Source organism: Strongylocentrotus purpuratus, unplaced genomic scaffold (assembly GCF_000002235.5).
Source record: "Strongylocentrotus purpuratus isolate Spur 01 unplaced genomic scaffold, Spur_5.0 spur5_scaffold_1, whole genome shotgun sequence".
Lineage (NCBI taxonomy): Eukaryota > Metazoa > Echinodermata > Echinoidea > Camarodonta > Strongylocentrotidae > Strongylocentrotus > Strongylocentrotus purpuratus.
In genome coordinates, this window is record NW_022145594.1 from 4,032,992 (window position 1) to 4,049,426 (window position 16,435).

Below are 16,435 nucleotides of genomic sequence, written 5' to 3' on the forward strand. Positions count from 1 at the left end.
CATGCAAGGCAGGCGAGACTGTGAAATTCCCATAATGCAGTGCGAGTTTGTTGACTTTGGCGTAAATTAGGGCTAACAGAAAGGGTCAACATCGGTAGCGATTGTGCGCGCATGACGACTAGTATGCGCGCAGTTGGCCGAGACCATAGAGATATATACTTCTCTATGGCCGAGACTCACTCTCTTTATGACGTCACAGTCAATATCGACATATCGAGTGATGTCACAATAGCACTATTGCTGCATGGGTCTCTTGCAGAGACAGGCAACTTGCAAAATTGCGGTCTGCTACAAATGCGTAAAATGGTTCAAATTTAGACAGATTGCTGCATTATGGTTACAAATTAGGTGTACGAGTGTTTCGTGGATATTAGTGTTCTGAAAAAGAAACATATTACTTGTGTAAAATGGGTTCTTATACGACCGACTAGTCTCTGTCAATTAAACGTTGTTTTCTTCCAAAATGATGAAGAAACTCAGCTCTGTGAATATCAATCTGATCTATGAAATATTTTAGCACCATCTATAACGAGAAAGTACGTAAAATGAAAGAAAAGGATGAATGAAAGTACCACAAAACCGTTACATTTGCTATATCTATATGACTTTGTATTTCATTGTGTAATAAATTAACAGTTTCAGCCTCCCAACGACCATGCACTCAGCCTGCAGGTTTCAGTTATAAAAATGCGTAAAATTTGTGAATGTCCATTCAAATAGCTAGTACCTCTCTCAAAAACAAAACGTGGCGCACTTTTCAACATAGACTGAGTTTATTTTAAAACGTTTTTCTCTAGAATTCGAAATTTCTTCCCAATACGGCTATACATGTATAGCGCATATAGTATTCGTCCATATACACCAATGATAACAGGAGCGCAATATGCTAATACATATTTTGTCGCCCAGCATATTTTGGAGTAAATGAATATATTTCAGCAGTCATATTTTGTCCACATGAGTAGGTTTTGTCGAGTATATGAGGATCAATATACCAACTTTTTGTTTAACAACTCTTTTTTGTTTAAAATAGGCCTAACTTCAAATGCCTCAGTCTGTTTTCTCAAATATTTTAGCGAGTTTTGGTTGTCTGGCCCTGATGGCTAGTGACAAAGTCTTGTAGGCCTGAGGTCCCTTGTCCGAGAGTGAGTCCACCATAATCCTCGCTTTGTCCTCCTTGCTCGCACCAGCCCTTATCCTGTTACAATCATCATTGGTTAGCGCGCCCTCTTGCTTCATGTAATCCACAAGTTCTTCAGTCTGTATGTTGAGGACGAGTGAGTCACGCCGCTTCAAGACGCGCTTCTGTTCAAACTCTCCATTCTCATTTTCCGAATTAGTGCAGACGGCCGTATTGTCCAACTTGCGTACGATATCCGAGTATCGCTCGCGGAGCGCGTACCGGAAGTGTTGATACGCCAGGGTGTCTTTGGTCATGATCAGGTTGAGAAGTCGCCGTGCGCGCTCCTGGCGGGACTTGACAGCGTAGATCTTATCGACTTCGAAGGACGTGAGGACCGTTCCGTTGAGGTATAGACACACGTGCTCCGCATCGATCTCGTCGATGATGACGTCTGCATTCTGTTGTAGCTTTTCCCTGTACCGGACGTCCATCTTGTTTTATCTCGCCTCTTCCCAGATGAAGGAGTGCCGCTGTTAACAGTAGTATAAAATCTAGAGAACAGGACTACAGTACCTGCAAGAGCGTAAACAGATAAATAAATTAGGCAACAACAACATATAATTAAGGGAAATGCTTCTGTATTAAATATTTTAAATCAATATGTGGGCAACATGACAATATTATGATAACGGTTCAAGTGGATGTGACGTCAGAAGCACAACATCCCTTGCGTAGTGTAAATAGTTCACTACAAAACTTTAGGAATTTTATTTGTCATATATTATATATTTGAAAGGTGTTGTTACGATTCAAGCTCTATTTGCTTATGTTTCATCACCTTTGTGTGTTCATTCTTCAAGCTGTATATTAGTTCCAACTTGTGGATAAAACAATGTTATATTCTTTTTCACGTGAAGTTAATTCAAATGGATTGTAAAATTGAAAATGATTTGTTATATTATATTAATTTTTCATGTGATGTTAACTTCAATGGATTGTGAAATTGTGAACATGCATGCATAAATAAATAAATAAATAAATAAATAAATAAGAATAGAAACGGACAAAAGAGGCACCAACATCAACATCCAGGACATTAATTATTTACTATAATTATTGTGTGGGCAACATGACAGTATTTTTTCTCCTGCTTTTTTTCTTAAAAAAGGAGCCATTGCGACACAAGTTGCTTACACTATAATGTTGTTAACAACGGTTCATTTCTAAGTGCACGGGCAAATGGTTAATAGAACGGCTGGCATCTCTTGCAAGAATAATAATAGTATACTAATCTAATTTCTCAGGGCGGCTTCATCAGCTTCAGTACTGTTCTCTCTTAGGGCCCTTCAATTATTATTACCCCAGAAGCTGTTAGGTACCCATTCTGTGGAGCGAGGCCAGTGTGAATTAACTTCTTGCCAAAAGACGCAAGTGCCGGGCTGAGGTTCGAACCGTCAACCCTTGGTTGATCAGAGTCAAGTGAATGAACCACTATACCTCGACACCTCCACTAAAGTAAACTTAAAGGTATAGACCGGTTTTGGAAAAGCCCCCTCTCAAAATATGAAATGGAAGCTCTTATTACCAATCATGTGAAAGAATATGTTTTGACTAATACGTGATAATACAAATTTTGCCGGGAAACCGCCTACTAATTGATATATTTGGTAAATTATCATATCTATCCGGCCTGGATTAAAATGCTGTGTTTAATTACTAGTAAATGCCAAAGAGTCTTGATAGGCAATTTGTGAGTAGCCTAGGCCTACTTTTCTGAGATTTATGGGAGTCTAGTTCTTTTTATAAATGGGTAAATAATCAGTTCTAGGTTTGCTTTCTAAATATTACAAGCAGAGGTTGCATTATGGTATTGAATATGTGATACAGTATTATAAACTGTATAAAATAAATAACAAGAATAGGCCTACATTCAGACATTTATCAAAAATAAAATACTTGTGTCTTGCACTTAAATTATTTCTATGATCTATGCTCACTTAACCGCATAAGGAAGAAAAGGAAGAAAGAAAAATGGGATTAGAAAGAAGAATAACATAGTTAAAAGGTAAAATATATATACAAAATAAATGAATGGAAGAAATAAAGAATACGGAATAGATACCAAGGAAGAAAGAAATGAATTGCAAGAAAATTGAAATGAAAAGAAGACAACAAAAAAAGGGAAAGGAGCAAGATAATATTGATATCATATCTTCAATCTTTTTTCTTTTATCTGCCTCTTGTTTTTGTTTAGGCCTAGCTACCATTTTTTTCCCTTTCCTTTCTCTTTATCTCTTACAAGTTCTATTTGGTTTCTTTCCTACATTGTTCTATCCTTACTCATATACTGTGCAGAAATGATTTCCTCCTATGGCGTATTTCATCTAGATTATATGTTTGTCATAAGCTGACAAAATAATGAGGGAAAGGGGGGGGGGGTGGGGGACTCGATGATAATTCATCATATGAAGGTTTACAATGTGATGTCCATTAGTTATATGCACCCACTGAATAACATCCATGTATAGGGTTGCTGCAGGAACCCCAACACCCACAGATCCCACGCATGATGAGACAAACTCGAGAGAAAACTACACATTCTTTCACATACATTAAAAAAAAAAAATCCTTTGATATCGCGCAGTCCCATACACATCTTTCTGTGTACAGTGCTTGTAACTTTACCAAGACTGGGCCAAATTTCTTATCATTGTGATGATTCTAGAACCTTGCAGTACACACCAATACTTATATGCTAGATGATCACCCTTCTCTGATCGATTTCACAACGTTTCTTTCACAATGCAATCGCATGACCAGAACTGATATATACCTTCAAGCGAGATTATTAAACAAAAGTGTTCCTTTATTATGACATGGTGACAAGCCTTTCGTGATGCACAATGTATTTATTATCACAAACAAACTCGGGATAAAGAATACATGGCACGTAAAAGGGAATCTTCAAAATAAAACTTCCATTTTTTAAAGAACATCTTTACACATATCAAACAACGAGTACAGATTTATAATAGGATATTTTGACCCCCCCCCCCCCAAAAAAAAAAATCCTCTTTTCCGTGGACAACTTTTGCGAGTACGTTTCATTCTCCGAGACTTTTCGATGCTTCTTGGTCGATGATCTAGTAATGGCATTACGAACAATATGCTTTAGTACAACAGTCAACAGCCACACATTATTCATCTAGAAGAAAAAGACGATACATATATAAAACTGATTTTGATACTTACCACAATAATCTAGACCTTACAACAATATTTCTCTCTTAAAAAGTCGATTATTGAACTCAAAATCAAGCATAGACCTTCAGTAAAGAGCGCTATCCACTTTATGATATCCACCTTATGAGCGCCTTCCACACGGTGAGTTCTATATTGCCCATGAAAAGCATTTTATTTACGTGAAATCGAGTTATGAACGAACACAGGTAAACGTATAAAATGACGTCACAATAGCAAACATGTCCTGAAAGCTGAAAAGACTCATGAATCTCTCATACTTCTTACGAACTGAAAAAAATAAGGACAAAGGTTACCGTGGTGAAAAATAAACACAGCAATATTTCGATTGTTATTCAAACAGACGGTTCGACGACACGCCTCGTTAATTTTTTTCCATGCATTTTTGATCATTTTCTTTTCCCGCTTTCTATCAATGAAAGACGAATTGCGAAAATGCAATGTCAAGTTACAATGCCTATTTTTAGAGACTCATCGGACCAAAACCGTTATCTGTTCCAACTCCCAGACCATATTTGGGATTCGTACTTTTTTTTCTGTCGCATCGTGTTTATTTAGGAAAAGAGACTGGAAGGAAGGAAGAAAAATAAAGAAGAATTGGAAAAAATAGTTCGGATTGATTCTATTAAACTATTCAAATAGTTTAGTTTAGGGGGGGGGGGGGGGGGGGGGGGAGGGGGGTACGTGATGTATCTTTGACTGAATAAATTTTCTCTTCTCCCTCGCAATATAATATAATCGACTATATGAGTATACGGAAATACGGAAGCATCTGTATCGCCACAAAAGTTGTTTATAATAATAACAATACATTGACTTGATACCAGCAAAAGAGCTGGCTCTATATCCATTCTGCATGATTCTAGCAAAACAGTAATAAAACACTCGGTACTTTAAAACATCATTTGGTAATTCTTGAGCCCCCTGTCTGTCTATCATAAGCCATGTATTGTATTTTGTCTCCCTCGAGAAAGACATGTGTGCTGTAGAATCTGCCTGGAAAGGGCAACTTTTTACACTGGCCACTTTATCTGTTTTCATTGGGTGGCCTTTATAGACAGGTTTGACTGCATACGAAAAGAAACGATATAAATACATGTAAAGTGCAATCTACCCGCCCCCCCCCCCCCAAACAAAAAAAGACAAAATATTAAACACAACCATCCACTTGTCTATACGACCATGAAGACATATTTCATTAATTCTTTTAACAATGCGGCCTATTGTAGGCCCGAATTGAATCGAATTTATTTGAAAACAATAAATTTCATCACCACGTTTATTTCCGTCATGAAGTGAATGTTTATCGATCGTCATGACTGTTTATTTTACTCTTTTTATTTCATAATTATTTGATTACGGAATCATAATTATGGTGACTATCAGATGATATAATTCAAAATAAAACACCCATCCTCATCATACCAATCTGAATTGATTAGAACATAAATAATCACAAAGGAGCTATAGAGTTGGAGGAATTATTAGTCAATGTATAATAATCGGAAACGAAAGGCACCATCAAAATGGTGAAAGTGAAATACAACTGTAATCATTTAGGCTTCAATTATCTGAACAGTCAAATAATTAAACATAAATGATACATTCTCGATCTCTTCTTCTATGACTATTTGTTTATGGTATAATTTGTACACATTTTCTCCTATGGCTATTCTGCACAAAATCAAGGGGTCAATGACTTCCATATATTAGGCGTGGCGTGCGTTGCAGCGAGCATTCAAACGGTAAAAACGCCAAACAGTCAAGGTCATCAATTCATTTTGCCGTTCCAGAAAAGCAGCAAACCAAGTTATTTTGACCTAGAAAATATGATATCGTATTTGATACATAAATGTGATGTTCGCTTAAAAATACAACATATTATAATACTCGTGGAAAAAGTGAAATATATATATATATCTACCTCTTCATATATCACTTGCACTGTTCGGCTTTCTGAAAAATATATACAAAAGTGGAATCCTTTCTCATTATCCTTGGTATAACTAGTAAGCAGTGCGCCGACGACGTGCGGGCATCTTAGAGTGAAATTATGTGTTTGTGCACCAGTCACATTCGCGATGTAAATATTATGGCCAATTTGTGTGGCAAAAACATTAAATACGATCCGTTTATGATGAATGTAAAATATAATTTACACATGATATAATCTTAAAATATTCTGCGATACTTAATATATATAATAATGACCCAAAATATTTATTTTTATTGGTTGGATTATCGTATAAAGGAATATTTGTATAAGTAGTGCTGACGTTACTATGGTTCCCATTCGGTAATCAAGATCTGACGTATGAACCGAACCACCATCGCATCAACGTGATCGGAAATACTTTGATTTAACTCAAACATTCTAGTTATATGTATTAAGTAAGACAATTTAAGCATAAAGTTTGACAGAATAAATCTAGAAGATGTCTGCAGCTCAAGCAGTTCGCCGACCGCGGATCCAGCAAGCGAGAACACACGATTATTTGTACGGTAAGTGAGCTAAAAATCGACGATTTGCCAGCTGCCATCTCGCCGCGCCACTGGCATAGCGCAGTGCAGTGTGCATAGAGCTAGAGTCTAGTGTGTGTTGTGTGTGTGTACTGAGCTGAGCTGTGTTGTGAAGGCTGAAGCTGAAATACGAGTGTAGTGGATGAGAACTGTGTTGGTATGATTGCATGTGATTCTTTGGTCGAAAGAGATTTCTGAACGTTATAGTTCTACATTCTAGACCTAGATCTATGCATGGATCTATGCGCAATCTATGTCATATTTGAGAAGAAAAAAATGGTGATAAAATTAAAAATATTCTTTGGACGTGATCTGAAACTTGAAAGTTGAAAGTAGAAATGATGGATGGAACTTGCGTGCAAATCAACAATGAGTCATGACAAGTCAATGCAATCTGACAAAATGTCAATTGACAATTCAATTGTTTATTTGTAAATGTCCCAATGGCAATGCCGATGAAAATGTTGAAAATTTGTACTTGTGTGCAACATGTAGGAACAGGAGAATTCTTGGCAACAAAACGCCCAACCATATCCTTGGAAGTGATCGAATTATGAGAGTCGGGCTAACTTGGACCAAAGAAAACTCGGCCCAGCTGCAAAAATGTTTTTGCAGGTTTAGGGTTAGGGTTAGTTTAAGGGTTAGGTTTAGAGTTAGGGTTAGCATTAGAGTTAGGGTTAGGGTTAGGGTAATATGACAAAAACTTACAGATTTTGCAGCTGGGCCGAGTTGTCTTTGGTCAGAATTAGCCCGGATTCGAATTATGATGTCCGCATTCATATTTTATGTACTAAACTATTTGGTCATGTTTGTGGGAGGTGCCCGCATACATTAATTATTTTATATCTTATCTAGTGACTAGTAGTGAGCTCAGGGAAAAAAATATTAACACAATTTCGGGGGCTACTTTTCAACCTTGCTTGCATAAAAATAAGACTCTTTAATTTGTTTTTGTAGGAACGGTGACGTTATGTGTATTACTAAGCCCAACTGCAATGACGACTCGACAACAATGCCCTTGCGATGATACCAATGAGTGGTTCAACCTTTAATAAAAGATAGAACAGATAAAACAAATTATCAGCATGGCTGATATACATATGCATCACGCAATTAAACAATCAAGTTTGATATAACAAACTGTCTTCCAAATGCATAGCACCGAATAATAACAAATAAATGACATTATTATCCTTGATTCCTGTATCAAAATAATCACTCCATTCTTCTGTATGCCTACCCTTTTCATGCAAATTGACCTGACCTACTTTCTGTCATTTTGGGCTAAAATTTCCCTTTTTACCTCGAATGCTACTTTCCCTAGCTTACTAAGTTTAGACCATCTTCTGTTCATAATTAAATCATAATCATATTCTGTCATACATTCATAGAGCTTCTTGCTCATTCATAATATCATAACCTTACTCGGATATTTCGTACTTTTCCAGCATGAATTATCTTATACGCTACTTACACCAAAACTTATATGTGGTACATTTACATTCAAAACGTAAGGATGTTCTATGATTCTAATCTTATTTCATACATCACATCAATCCACCATTATAATCACCATTAACATCAGGCAAAAGAGTAAATATTGACCTATCATAATATGCAGTGATTTTCTACTTACAACATTGGGCTGTCTCAGGAAAACAAAAATTACAGTAGACTTTCAGTGTAATAAACATGTCCAAAACACGTAAATCAGTAGCTCCACAGAATCAAATCCCGCCCTCTACGACCTGAATGCAGAATCAAGCTAAAAGCCCCGCTTCTGACGTCACAATATCAAATTGGGAAAAACTCGTATCAACATCCCGGCCCCTTAAATTAACCGAATACTTTGAATTTACCAAACTTTTCACTGCCGACATGTATAACAAAACTGTCACTCTCTTGAAATTTCAAGACTTCGATAAATACAGACTTCCCTTTAAATCCAAACAAGGTGGTTGCTATGGAAACATATTTCCTAACCGAATAAATACAGTCCCTTTAAATCCAAAAAAGGTGGTTGCTATGGAAACATATGTCCTTACCGAATAGCAGAACACTAATAATATGACAATAAGGACATACTACCTGTATTTCTTTCCTTAACTTCTGATTACAAAAACTATTGTATTACCATCAGAATACTATCTTTAGAAACTGAATTCTAACTAGAAATGAGTTATGCTTCAATTCAATTAAACATTTCCTTATCTTCTGATTACAAAAAACTATTGTATAACAATCAGAATACTATCTTTAGAAATTGAATTCTAACTAGAAATGAGTTGTGCTTCATTTCAATTACACATTTCAGCAAGTAACTACGAAACACAAAGTATCTGTATAATATCACTGTAGTAAAGTCTCTTCTTGTTGAACCGAATCTAAACCGAATCCATTTATGCGAAACTAGATGCTGCGTCCACAGAAGTTGAATGTTTCTTGCTCAACGCTACCTAAACTAGATGCTGTGTCCACAGAAGTTGAATGTTTCTTGCTCAACGCTACCTAAAGTAATCCCTATCTTGAATTGAACTGGAATTATTCTGTATCAGCTCTAAAACAATAAATCAAAATGGCTAACTTCTCGAAGTCGTCTATCGCGATTCCTCTTGCTCGAGAAGTAAACAAAGCTTCGCGATGGGTCTGACGAGTGTCGACGTTGCAGTCTTAACCTTCACGCTACGTACATATCCCCGCTTACCAGGGTACACTTCTAAAACGCGTCCCATCAGCCAGCAACACCTCGGCACAGTTCCGTCTGCGATGAGAACCACGTCACCAACCTGAAGATTGCGTTCAGGCTGCTGCCACCGCTGACGTTGCTGTAGACTAGGTAGATACTCCCTAATCCACCTCTTCCAAAAGAGATCAGCCAGGTACTGCATCTGCCTCCAACGTCTCCTGGCGAAGACATCTCCCTCAGTGGACTTACTCGGAGGTGGTGCTGAGGTCTGCTTCATGTGTAGCAGACTGCTGGGCGTGATGACTTCCAGATCTCCAGGATCATCAGAGACACGAGTAAGAGGCCTGCTGTTAATGATTGCCTCTACCTCGCACATCAGAGTGTGAAGCTGCTCCTCCGACTGACATGTCCTTAAATACTGCTCGTTGAGAAGAGCATGCAGTACTTTCCTGACTGTTCTTATCTGCCTCTCCCACACACCGCCATGATGTGAGGCCCCTGGCGGGTTGAAACTCCAATCTATACTGTGATTAGCCGTGAAGTTTGAGATTTCATCAACGTTCCAATCACTCAGTGCCTTCCTCAGCTCAGCTTTAGCGCCTACCAAATTGGTGCCATTGTCCGAGACCAACCTCTTTATTGGTCCTCTCCTGCTCATCATGCGTCTGATGGCATCAATGCATGAGCTGGTGTCTAAAGAATTGGCAACCTCGATGTGGATAGCTCTAGTTGTCATGCATGTGAATATCACGCCGTATCTCTTTCTTACAGAGCGCCCACACTTGATCTCGTAAGGGCCAAAGTAGTCCATCCCCACATGAGTAAATGCTGGCTCATCAGCTTCTACTCGGAAGGCAGGTAGATCAGCCATTTTCTGCTTGCCGACCTTGGCCTGGTAGCGACGACAAGTAACACACTTTCTCACCAAGCCTCTCACCAGGACCCCAGCTCCCAGAATCCAATAGTACTGCTTGAGCTCTGCCAAAACATGATTTTGGCCTTGATGACCAACCTTCTTGTGTATGTGCCATACCAACAGTGCTGACACATGATGCCTTCTAGGCAGTATCACCTGATGCTTTGCAGTGTCTGGGATCTGTGCACTTCCAAGCCTGCCTCCTACCCTCAGTAGACCATCTTGCAAAATAGGATCTAACTTTGCAAGCCTCGACCCTTTCTTCACGGTTCTCTCTCGTCCCTGTGGATCTCTTACTCTCTCCCTTAAGGTTGTCATCTCCTCATCGAACGACTCGGTCTGAATATGCTGAAAGATGGCATTTTCAGCATAGTTCAAGTCCTCCACTGTCAAGTGTCTGCTCAATTCTTTAACTGGAGTACAGTTCTTTACATTCCTTCTAAGGGTTTCCTTTAACCTCAGCCACCAAGCTACCGCTCTGCGTAGTCTCGTCCAGGAAGAATAGTGCATGAAGAGCTGGTCGATGCACTTCTTGCCCTCACTTGTAGCAAAGATCTGGACTACAGGCTTCACCTCTGGATCGTCCTCTCTGATCCCATCCTTCTCTATGGGACATGTGGGCCATCTCTCCTCCGGCTGTTGTAGAAAGGCTGGTCCCACAAACCACTTCTCCTCATCTTTCAGATTAGACGGTGACATGCCTCTGGATACGATGTCCGCCGGATTCTCCGTTGTGCCAACATGTCTCCATTGGTCTATCTCTGTGGCATTGTGTATCATAGCCACCCTGTTTGACACAAAGACACGGAACCTTCTATGTTCATTCTTTATGTAGTGCAACACTATCATACTGTCAGTCCAAAAGTATGATTTCTTCACAGGCAGGTCTAGCTCTCCTCTTATCACGACATCCATATTCACAGCAAGTGTAGCTGCCATCAATTCTAGTCGAGGTATGGTAACGGTCTTTACTGGAGCAAGGCGTGACTTGGCCATGATGATACTGCTATGCACCTCTCCTTCCTCATTCCTCATCACTAGATATGATACAGCCCCGTAGGCTACTTCAGATGCATCAGAGAAGTTGTGGATCTCGTAATCAGTTACCCTGCCAAAGTCGTGAGGCTTGACACATCTACTGACCTCAACTCCTTCCATCTGTGGAAGTTCCTCAATCCAAGCCTTCCATTTCTTTGCATCACTGTCAGGGATAGGCTCATCCCAGTTCAGCTTCTTCCGGGTCAACTCCTGAAGAATCAACTTCCCTCTCAGTGCAAATGGGCTAGCATATCCCAAAGGGTCGTAGACAGAAGAAACAACACTTAAGAGTCCTCTTCGTGTTAAAGGCTTGTCCTTCACCTGAATCTTGTAGACAAAGCTATCTCTTTCTACATCCCATATCATACCAAGTGCACGCTCTATTGGTAGGGCATCAAAGTTCAGGTCGAGTCCAACCACTTGCTTGGCCCGATCTTGTACTGGTATGGTTTGCAGAACTCTTGTGTTGCTACTCATCCACTTAGCGAGTCGAAATCCACCCTTCTGCAACAAGGTTCTCAATTCTGATGCCAGTCTTATAGCTTCATCTTCCTCTTCAACAGAGACCAGGCAGTCGTCTACGTAGAAATTCATCTCTACTACTCTTGGTGCTTGTGTATTGCACTGATCTCCATAGTCCTTTGCTGTTTGCCGCATGGCAAACGAGCAACAGCTGGGGCTCCATGTGCCCCCAAACAGGTGCACACACATCCTGTAGGTCTTAGGATCTTCATCCACTCTTCCATCAGGCCACCACAAGAAGCGAAGTACATCTCGTTCATCTGGATGGACTGTTACCTGGTGGAACATGGCTTCCACATCAGCCATGATGGCAATTGGTGCTCGACGAAATCGAAGAAGTACACCAGTCAACTTGTTGGTCAGATCCGGCCCTTGCATCACCACATCGTTCAGACCAACTCCTAAGCACTTGGCAGCACAATCAAACACAATCCGAAGTTTGTCTGGCTTCTTCGGATTTATCACTGGGTGATGTGGTAGGTACCAACAAGTTCCATTTGGCGGTTGAGTTTCATCAACTTCCTCGGCGTAGCCCTTGGCAACTAGGTCAGCCATGCCCTGTGTATACTTAGCATGCATTGCCGTATCCCTGAGAAGTCGTCTTCTAAGTGAATGGAGTCTCTGCTGGGCCATCCATCTATTGTCACAAAGTGGCGGGGGTCGTTCTTTGAATGGTATGGGCAGTTGATAGTGACCTCCATTCATTACCACATTATCCTCCCATAGCTTCAATACCTCTCGGTCCTTGACTGACATTCCTTTAGCATCACAATGGAGGGTTTCAATGCCTTCTAGAGACCAAAACAGCTTACATTGGTCTTCAAGGGATATTTCATCTGAGATATAGTGTGACGTCACAGCCATCCTCCTACCATCACTCTGAACCGGCCCATTCAGGGTCCACCCCAGCACTGTCCTTACTGCATAAGGGTCTCTTGGCTCACCACGTCGTATCTCGAGGGGACAAATAAGCTCTGGATAATCTTGCCCAATCAGCAGATCCACCTGCAGTTTGGTAGTCGATGGAAAGTCGACATCTGTGAGATGTTGGAGTTTGTCAACATCCTCCTTCTTTAGCATGTGATCTGGATTAATGTTAATGTCTGTCTTGGTATAGACTTTAGGGAGATTCACCATCCTGGATGATGACTTTGCTGCAACTTTCAGGCTTACAACACTGGTCTGAAGTTCGCTGTTGGCTCTTTCCAGAGTTGAGACAGACACTATACTGGACAATCCACTTGCCTTCACTCTTGCTGCCAACTTCTTAGTACAAAAGGTACTTGTCGAGCCTGAATCCAACAGTGCTAGAGTCTCTACACCAATATTACTGCCTGCCGCATAAACCCAGACAGGAACGATTGGCAATAGCACCTTCATGTTCCCGGCCCCTGTGACATGACTCTCAATCTTCTCAGGTGAAGGACTAACAGCTTCCTCTTGTGCTTGCTGAGGTTGTTCTGGTTTCTGCTGATGGAGAAACTTAGTATGTTTTCTGTTGCATCCGTAAACTGAACATACCCTCTTTAGTTTACAGTATCTCGACATGTGTCCCTTCTCCAAACAGTTAAAACAAAGCCTGTTTTCCCTCACCAGTTTCAGCCGGTCATCTAGCTGCATTCGTTTGAACTTGTCACAGCCAAACAGACTGTGCGATTCCTTGCATATCACACACAGCTGTGGTGTCACATCATTGCCTGTGGCTGTCGTGGAGAAAGCACCCTTCTTCAGTCCTGTCGACTTCTTGTTCTGGGAGGTGCCTCTACCGCCCTGATCCTTGGTAAGAAGCCTTCCGTAGACCGGATCATTCTCCTCATCGGCTGCACCTTGGACAAAATCCACCAGGTCAAATATGTTAGGAAGTCTATCCTCTCGCCTGATTCTTCGTACCACACTCAGCCATCTCCCGCATAAGTATAGTGGTAGTCGTTCAACTATCTGGACAAGGACTAACTGTGGTGACAAATCGCCAATGTAACCCATGGCATCTAAAGTCAGTGAGCAAACTTGCAGTTCATCTGCGAATTCTCTTAGGGCCCTCTTGTCCCGTCCGGTGATCTTCCGCCCTCCGGTCACTTTCCTGATCCATGCATCAGCTATCATGAAGGGTGTACCAAACCTCTCTTGTAGCATGGCCTTCGCCCTCATATACCCTTCGCCAGATGGCATAATACTACAAGGCTGCAAGATTTTGCGGGCATCTCCTTCGCAGTAGTATAGAAGGCGGGTCAGTTTGGCACTGTCCGGGATACTTGTACAGTCTATTGAGTTCTCAAACGCCCTCCAAAATTCCCAATATTTAAGAGGGTTGCCATCATACGTCATCATTTGTGTTTGAGGCACATTAAGAGACTCCAATAATTGCCTCTGTTGTTTCTGTCCCTCCTGCAAAATCTGCAGCAACAAAGCCTCCGTTGGCTTCGTACTCTGTTCAACCTGGGTTGGCGTTGGCATTCCAGAGTCCAGCGGATAAGCCAACGTTTCATTCACTTCAACTGGATGTTTCTGAGGAGCACTAGCTTCACCCGACAATAGCCTATCCGCTTCATTCAAATAGACTTGTGTCTCAGCATCAGATATTTTCATCCTGGTATCCATATCTAGCTGAGCTTTACGCTGTTTCAAAGCTAACTCCTCCTTTTCCAGCGCCATCTTCTGTTTCAGTGCTTCAGCCTCAACAGCTAAAGCAGCTCTACGTGCCATAGTCCGCAGTCGCACTGAAGATGTAGTGCTCCCACACTGGCTGGCCGAATCTTCAGGACGGACTCCACCCTCAGGGTCTCCTTTGGCATTCTTTTGTCCAACAGTACTCATTGTAACAGCCGGTCTGTAGTCTGATGTGGACCTGGAAGCTGTTGTTGAACTGATGTAGGAACGGTGACGTTATGTGTATTACTAAGCCCAACTGCAATGACGACTCGACAACAATGCCCTTGCGATGATACCAATGAGTGGTTCAACCTTTAATAAAAGATAGAACAGATAAAACAAATTATCAGCATGGCTGATATACATATGCATCACGCAATTAAACAATCAAGTTTGATATAACAAACTGTCTTCCAAATGCATAGCACCGAATAATAACAAATAAATGACATTATTATCCTTGATTCCTGTATCAAAATAATCACTCCATTCTTCTGTATGCCTACCCTTTTCATGCAAATTGACCTGACCTACTTTCTGTCATTTTGGGCTAAAATTTCCCTTTTTACCTCGAATGCTACTTTCCCTAGCTTACTAAGTTTAGACCATCTTCTGTTCATAATTAAATCATAATCATATTCTGTCATACATTCATAGAGCTTCTTGCTCATTCATAATATCATAACCTTACTCGGATATTTCGTACTTTTCCAGCATGAATTATCTTATACGCTACTTACACCAAAACTTATATGTGGTACATTTACATTCAAAACGTAAGGATGTTCTATGATTCTAATCTTATTTCATACATCACATCAATCCACCATTATAATCACCATTAACATCAGGCAAAAGAGTAAATATTGACCTATCATAATATGCAGTGATTTTCTACTTACAACATTGGGCTGTCTCAGGAAAACAAAAATTACAGTAGACTTTCAGTGTAATAAACATGTCCAAAACACGTAAATCAGTAGCTCCACAGAATCAAATCCCGCCCTCTACGACCTGAATGCAGAATCAAGCTAAAAGCCCCGCTTCTGACGTCACAATATCAAATTGGGAAAAACTCGTATCAACAGTTTTGCATTGAACTCCTTGGGGTGATGCAAAACTTAATATTTCTTACAAATGGTTAGAAATCACTGCTTTATGAATTTTCAGATATAAAACTTTTTGATAAAATATAAACTTCTTCAATTAGAGGTCTACTGTCTGAAATCAACCGTCTAGACATGCCATATAACCGTGATAACCAATCTGTCTGGACACATGGTAGATTCTATGTGGGTGTATAGTTAACAACTAAATTATTCATACCCTCACCAAATTTTGTAAGGTTTTAAGTATGCAATGAGGCCTACTGTAGGTCACAAATTTACTGAGAGGAAGAAGAAGGATGACAAGAAGAAAGAAAGAAAGAAGAAGAAGAAGAACAAAAGGGAATTCACTGAGAAGAATAAGAAGAAGAAAGAAGGAGAAAGAAAGATGATGTGTTTCAGTATTATTGAGTCATTCTTTTTGTTCCTTCTTTCACAGACCCCATTTATACATTATCAAGTGAAAGAGACCATGGCAGAGCTACATTCAGAGCTAATACTACCGTGGAGAGAGTGGTAAGTCTTTTGAAACAACTAAAAACAAAACAATAAAACAAATACACATACACACACTAAGTGCATCAAACCAGAACACCAGCAACAGCAACAACAAC

General features: G+C 40.2%; 3 protein-coding genes across 7 annotated transcripts in view; 1 reads left to right on the top strand and 2 right to left on the bottom strand.

The window, feature by feature from the left end:
- Positions 1-754: 754 nt before the first annotated feature.
- Positions 755-6,433, bottom strand: LOC100890243. Its single transcript, XM_003726584.3, has 2 exons — positions 6,309-6,433; positions 755-1,696 (listed from the first exon to the last, which is right to left on the bottom strand). The coding sequence occupies exon 2, from the start codon at positions 1,612-1,614 to the stop codon at positions 1,051-1,053; it is 564 nt and encodes a 187-aa protein (XP_003726632.1). The 5' UTR covers positions 1,615-1,696; positions 6,309-6,433; the 3' UTR covers positions 755-1,050.
- A 241-nt stretch (positions 6,434-6,674) lies between these two features.
- The window catches only part of LOC589364 (cilia- and flagella-associated protein 91), a 32,824-nt gene continuing 23,063 nt past the window's right edge, over positions 6,675-16,435 (top strand). For both annotated transcript variants that reach the window (XR_004062577.1, XM_030977535.1), the window contains exons 1-2: positions 6,675-6,886; positions 16,261-16,337. Coding sequence is in view for 1 of the 2 variants with exons in the window: in XM_030977535.1 (XP_030833395.1) it covers positions 6,820-6,886; positions 16,261-16,337 (144 nt within the window). In the remaining variant the exon portion in view is untranslated. The remainder of the gene's footprint in view (positions 6,887-16,260; positions 16,338-16,435) is intronic.
- On the bottom strand, positions 7,856-15,799 carry LOC100889039. Of its 4 annotated transcripts, none has more exons than XR_004062576.1 (2): positions 8,541-15,799; positions 7,856-7,950 (listed from the first exon to the last, which is right to left on the bottom strand). XR_004062576.1 is itself a non-coding variant. In XM_030977534.1 (2 exons), the coding sequence occupies exons 1-2, from the start codon at positions 14,878-14,880 to the stop codon at positions 7,946-7,948; spliced, it is 5,277 nt and encodes a 1,758-aa protein (XP_030833394.1). In that variant the 5' UTR covers positions 14,881-15,799; the 3' UTR covers positions 7,856-7,945. The 4 variants fall into 4 exon arrangements, 2 of the variants coding, with proteins under 2 accessions (XP_030833394.1, XP_030833393.1); XM_030977534.1 differs by having other exon boundaries at positions 9,609-15,799; XR_004062575.1 differs by having other exon boundaries at positions 7,923-9,360; positions 9,413-15,799.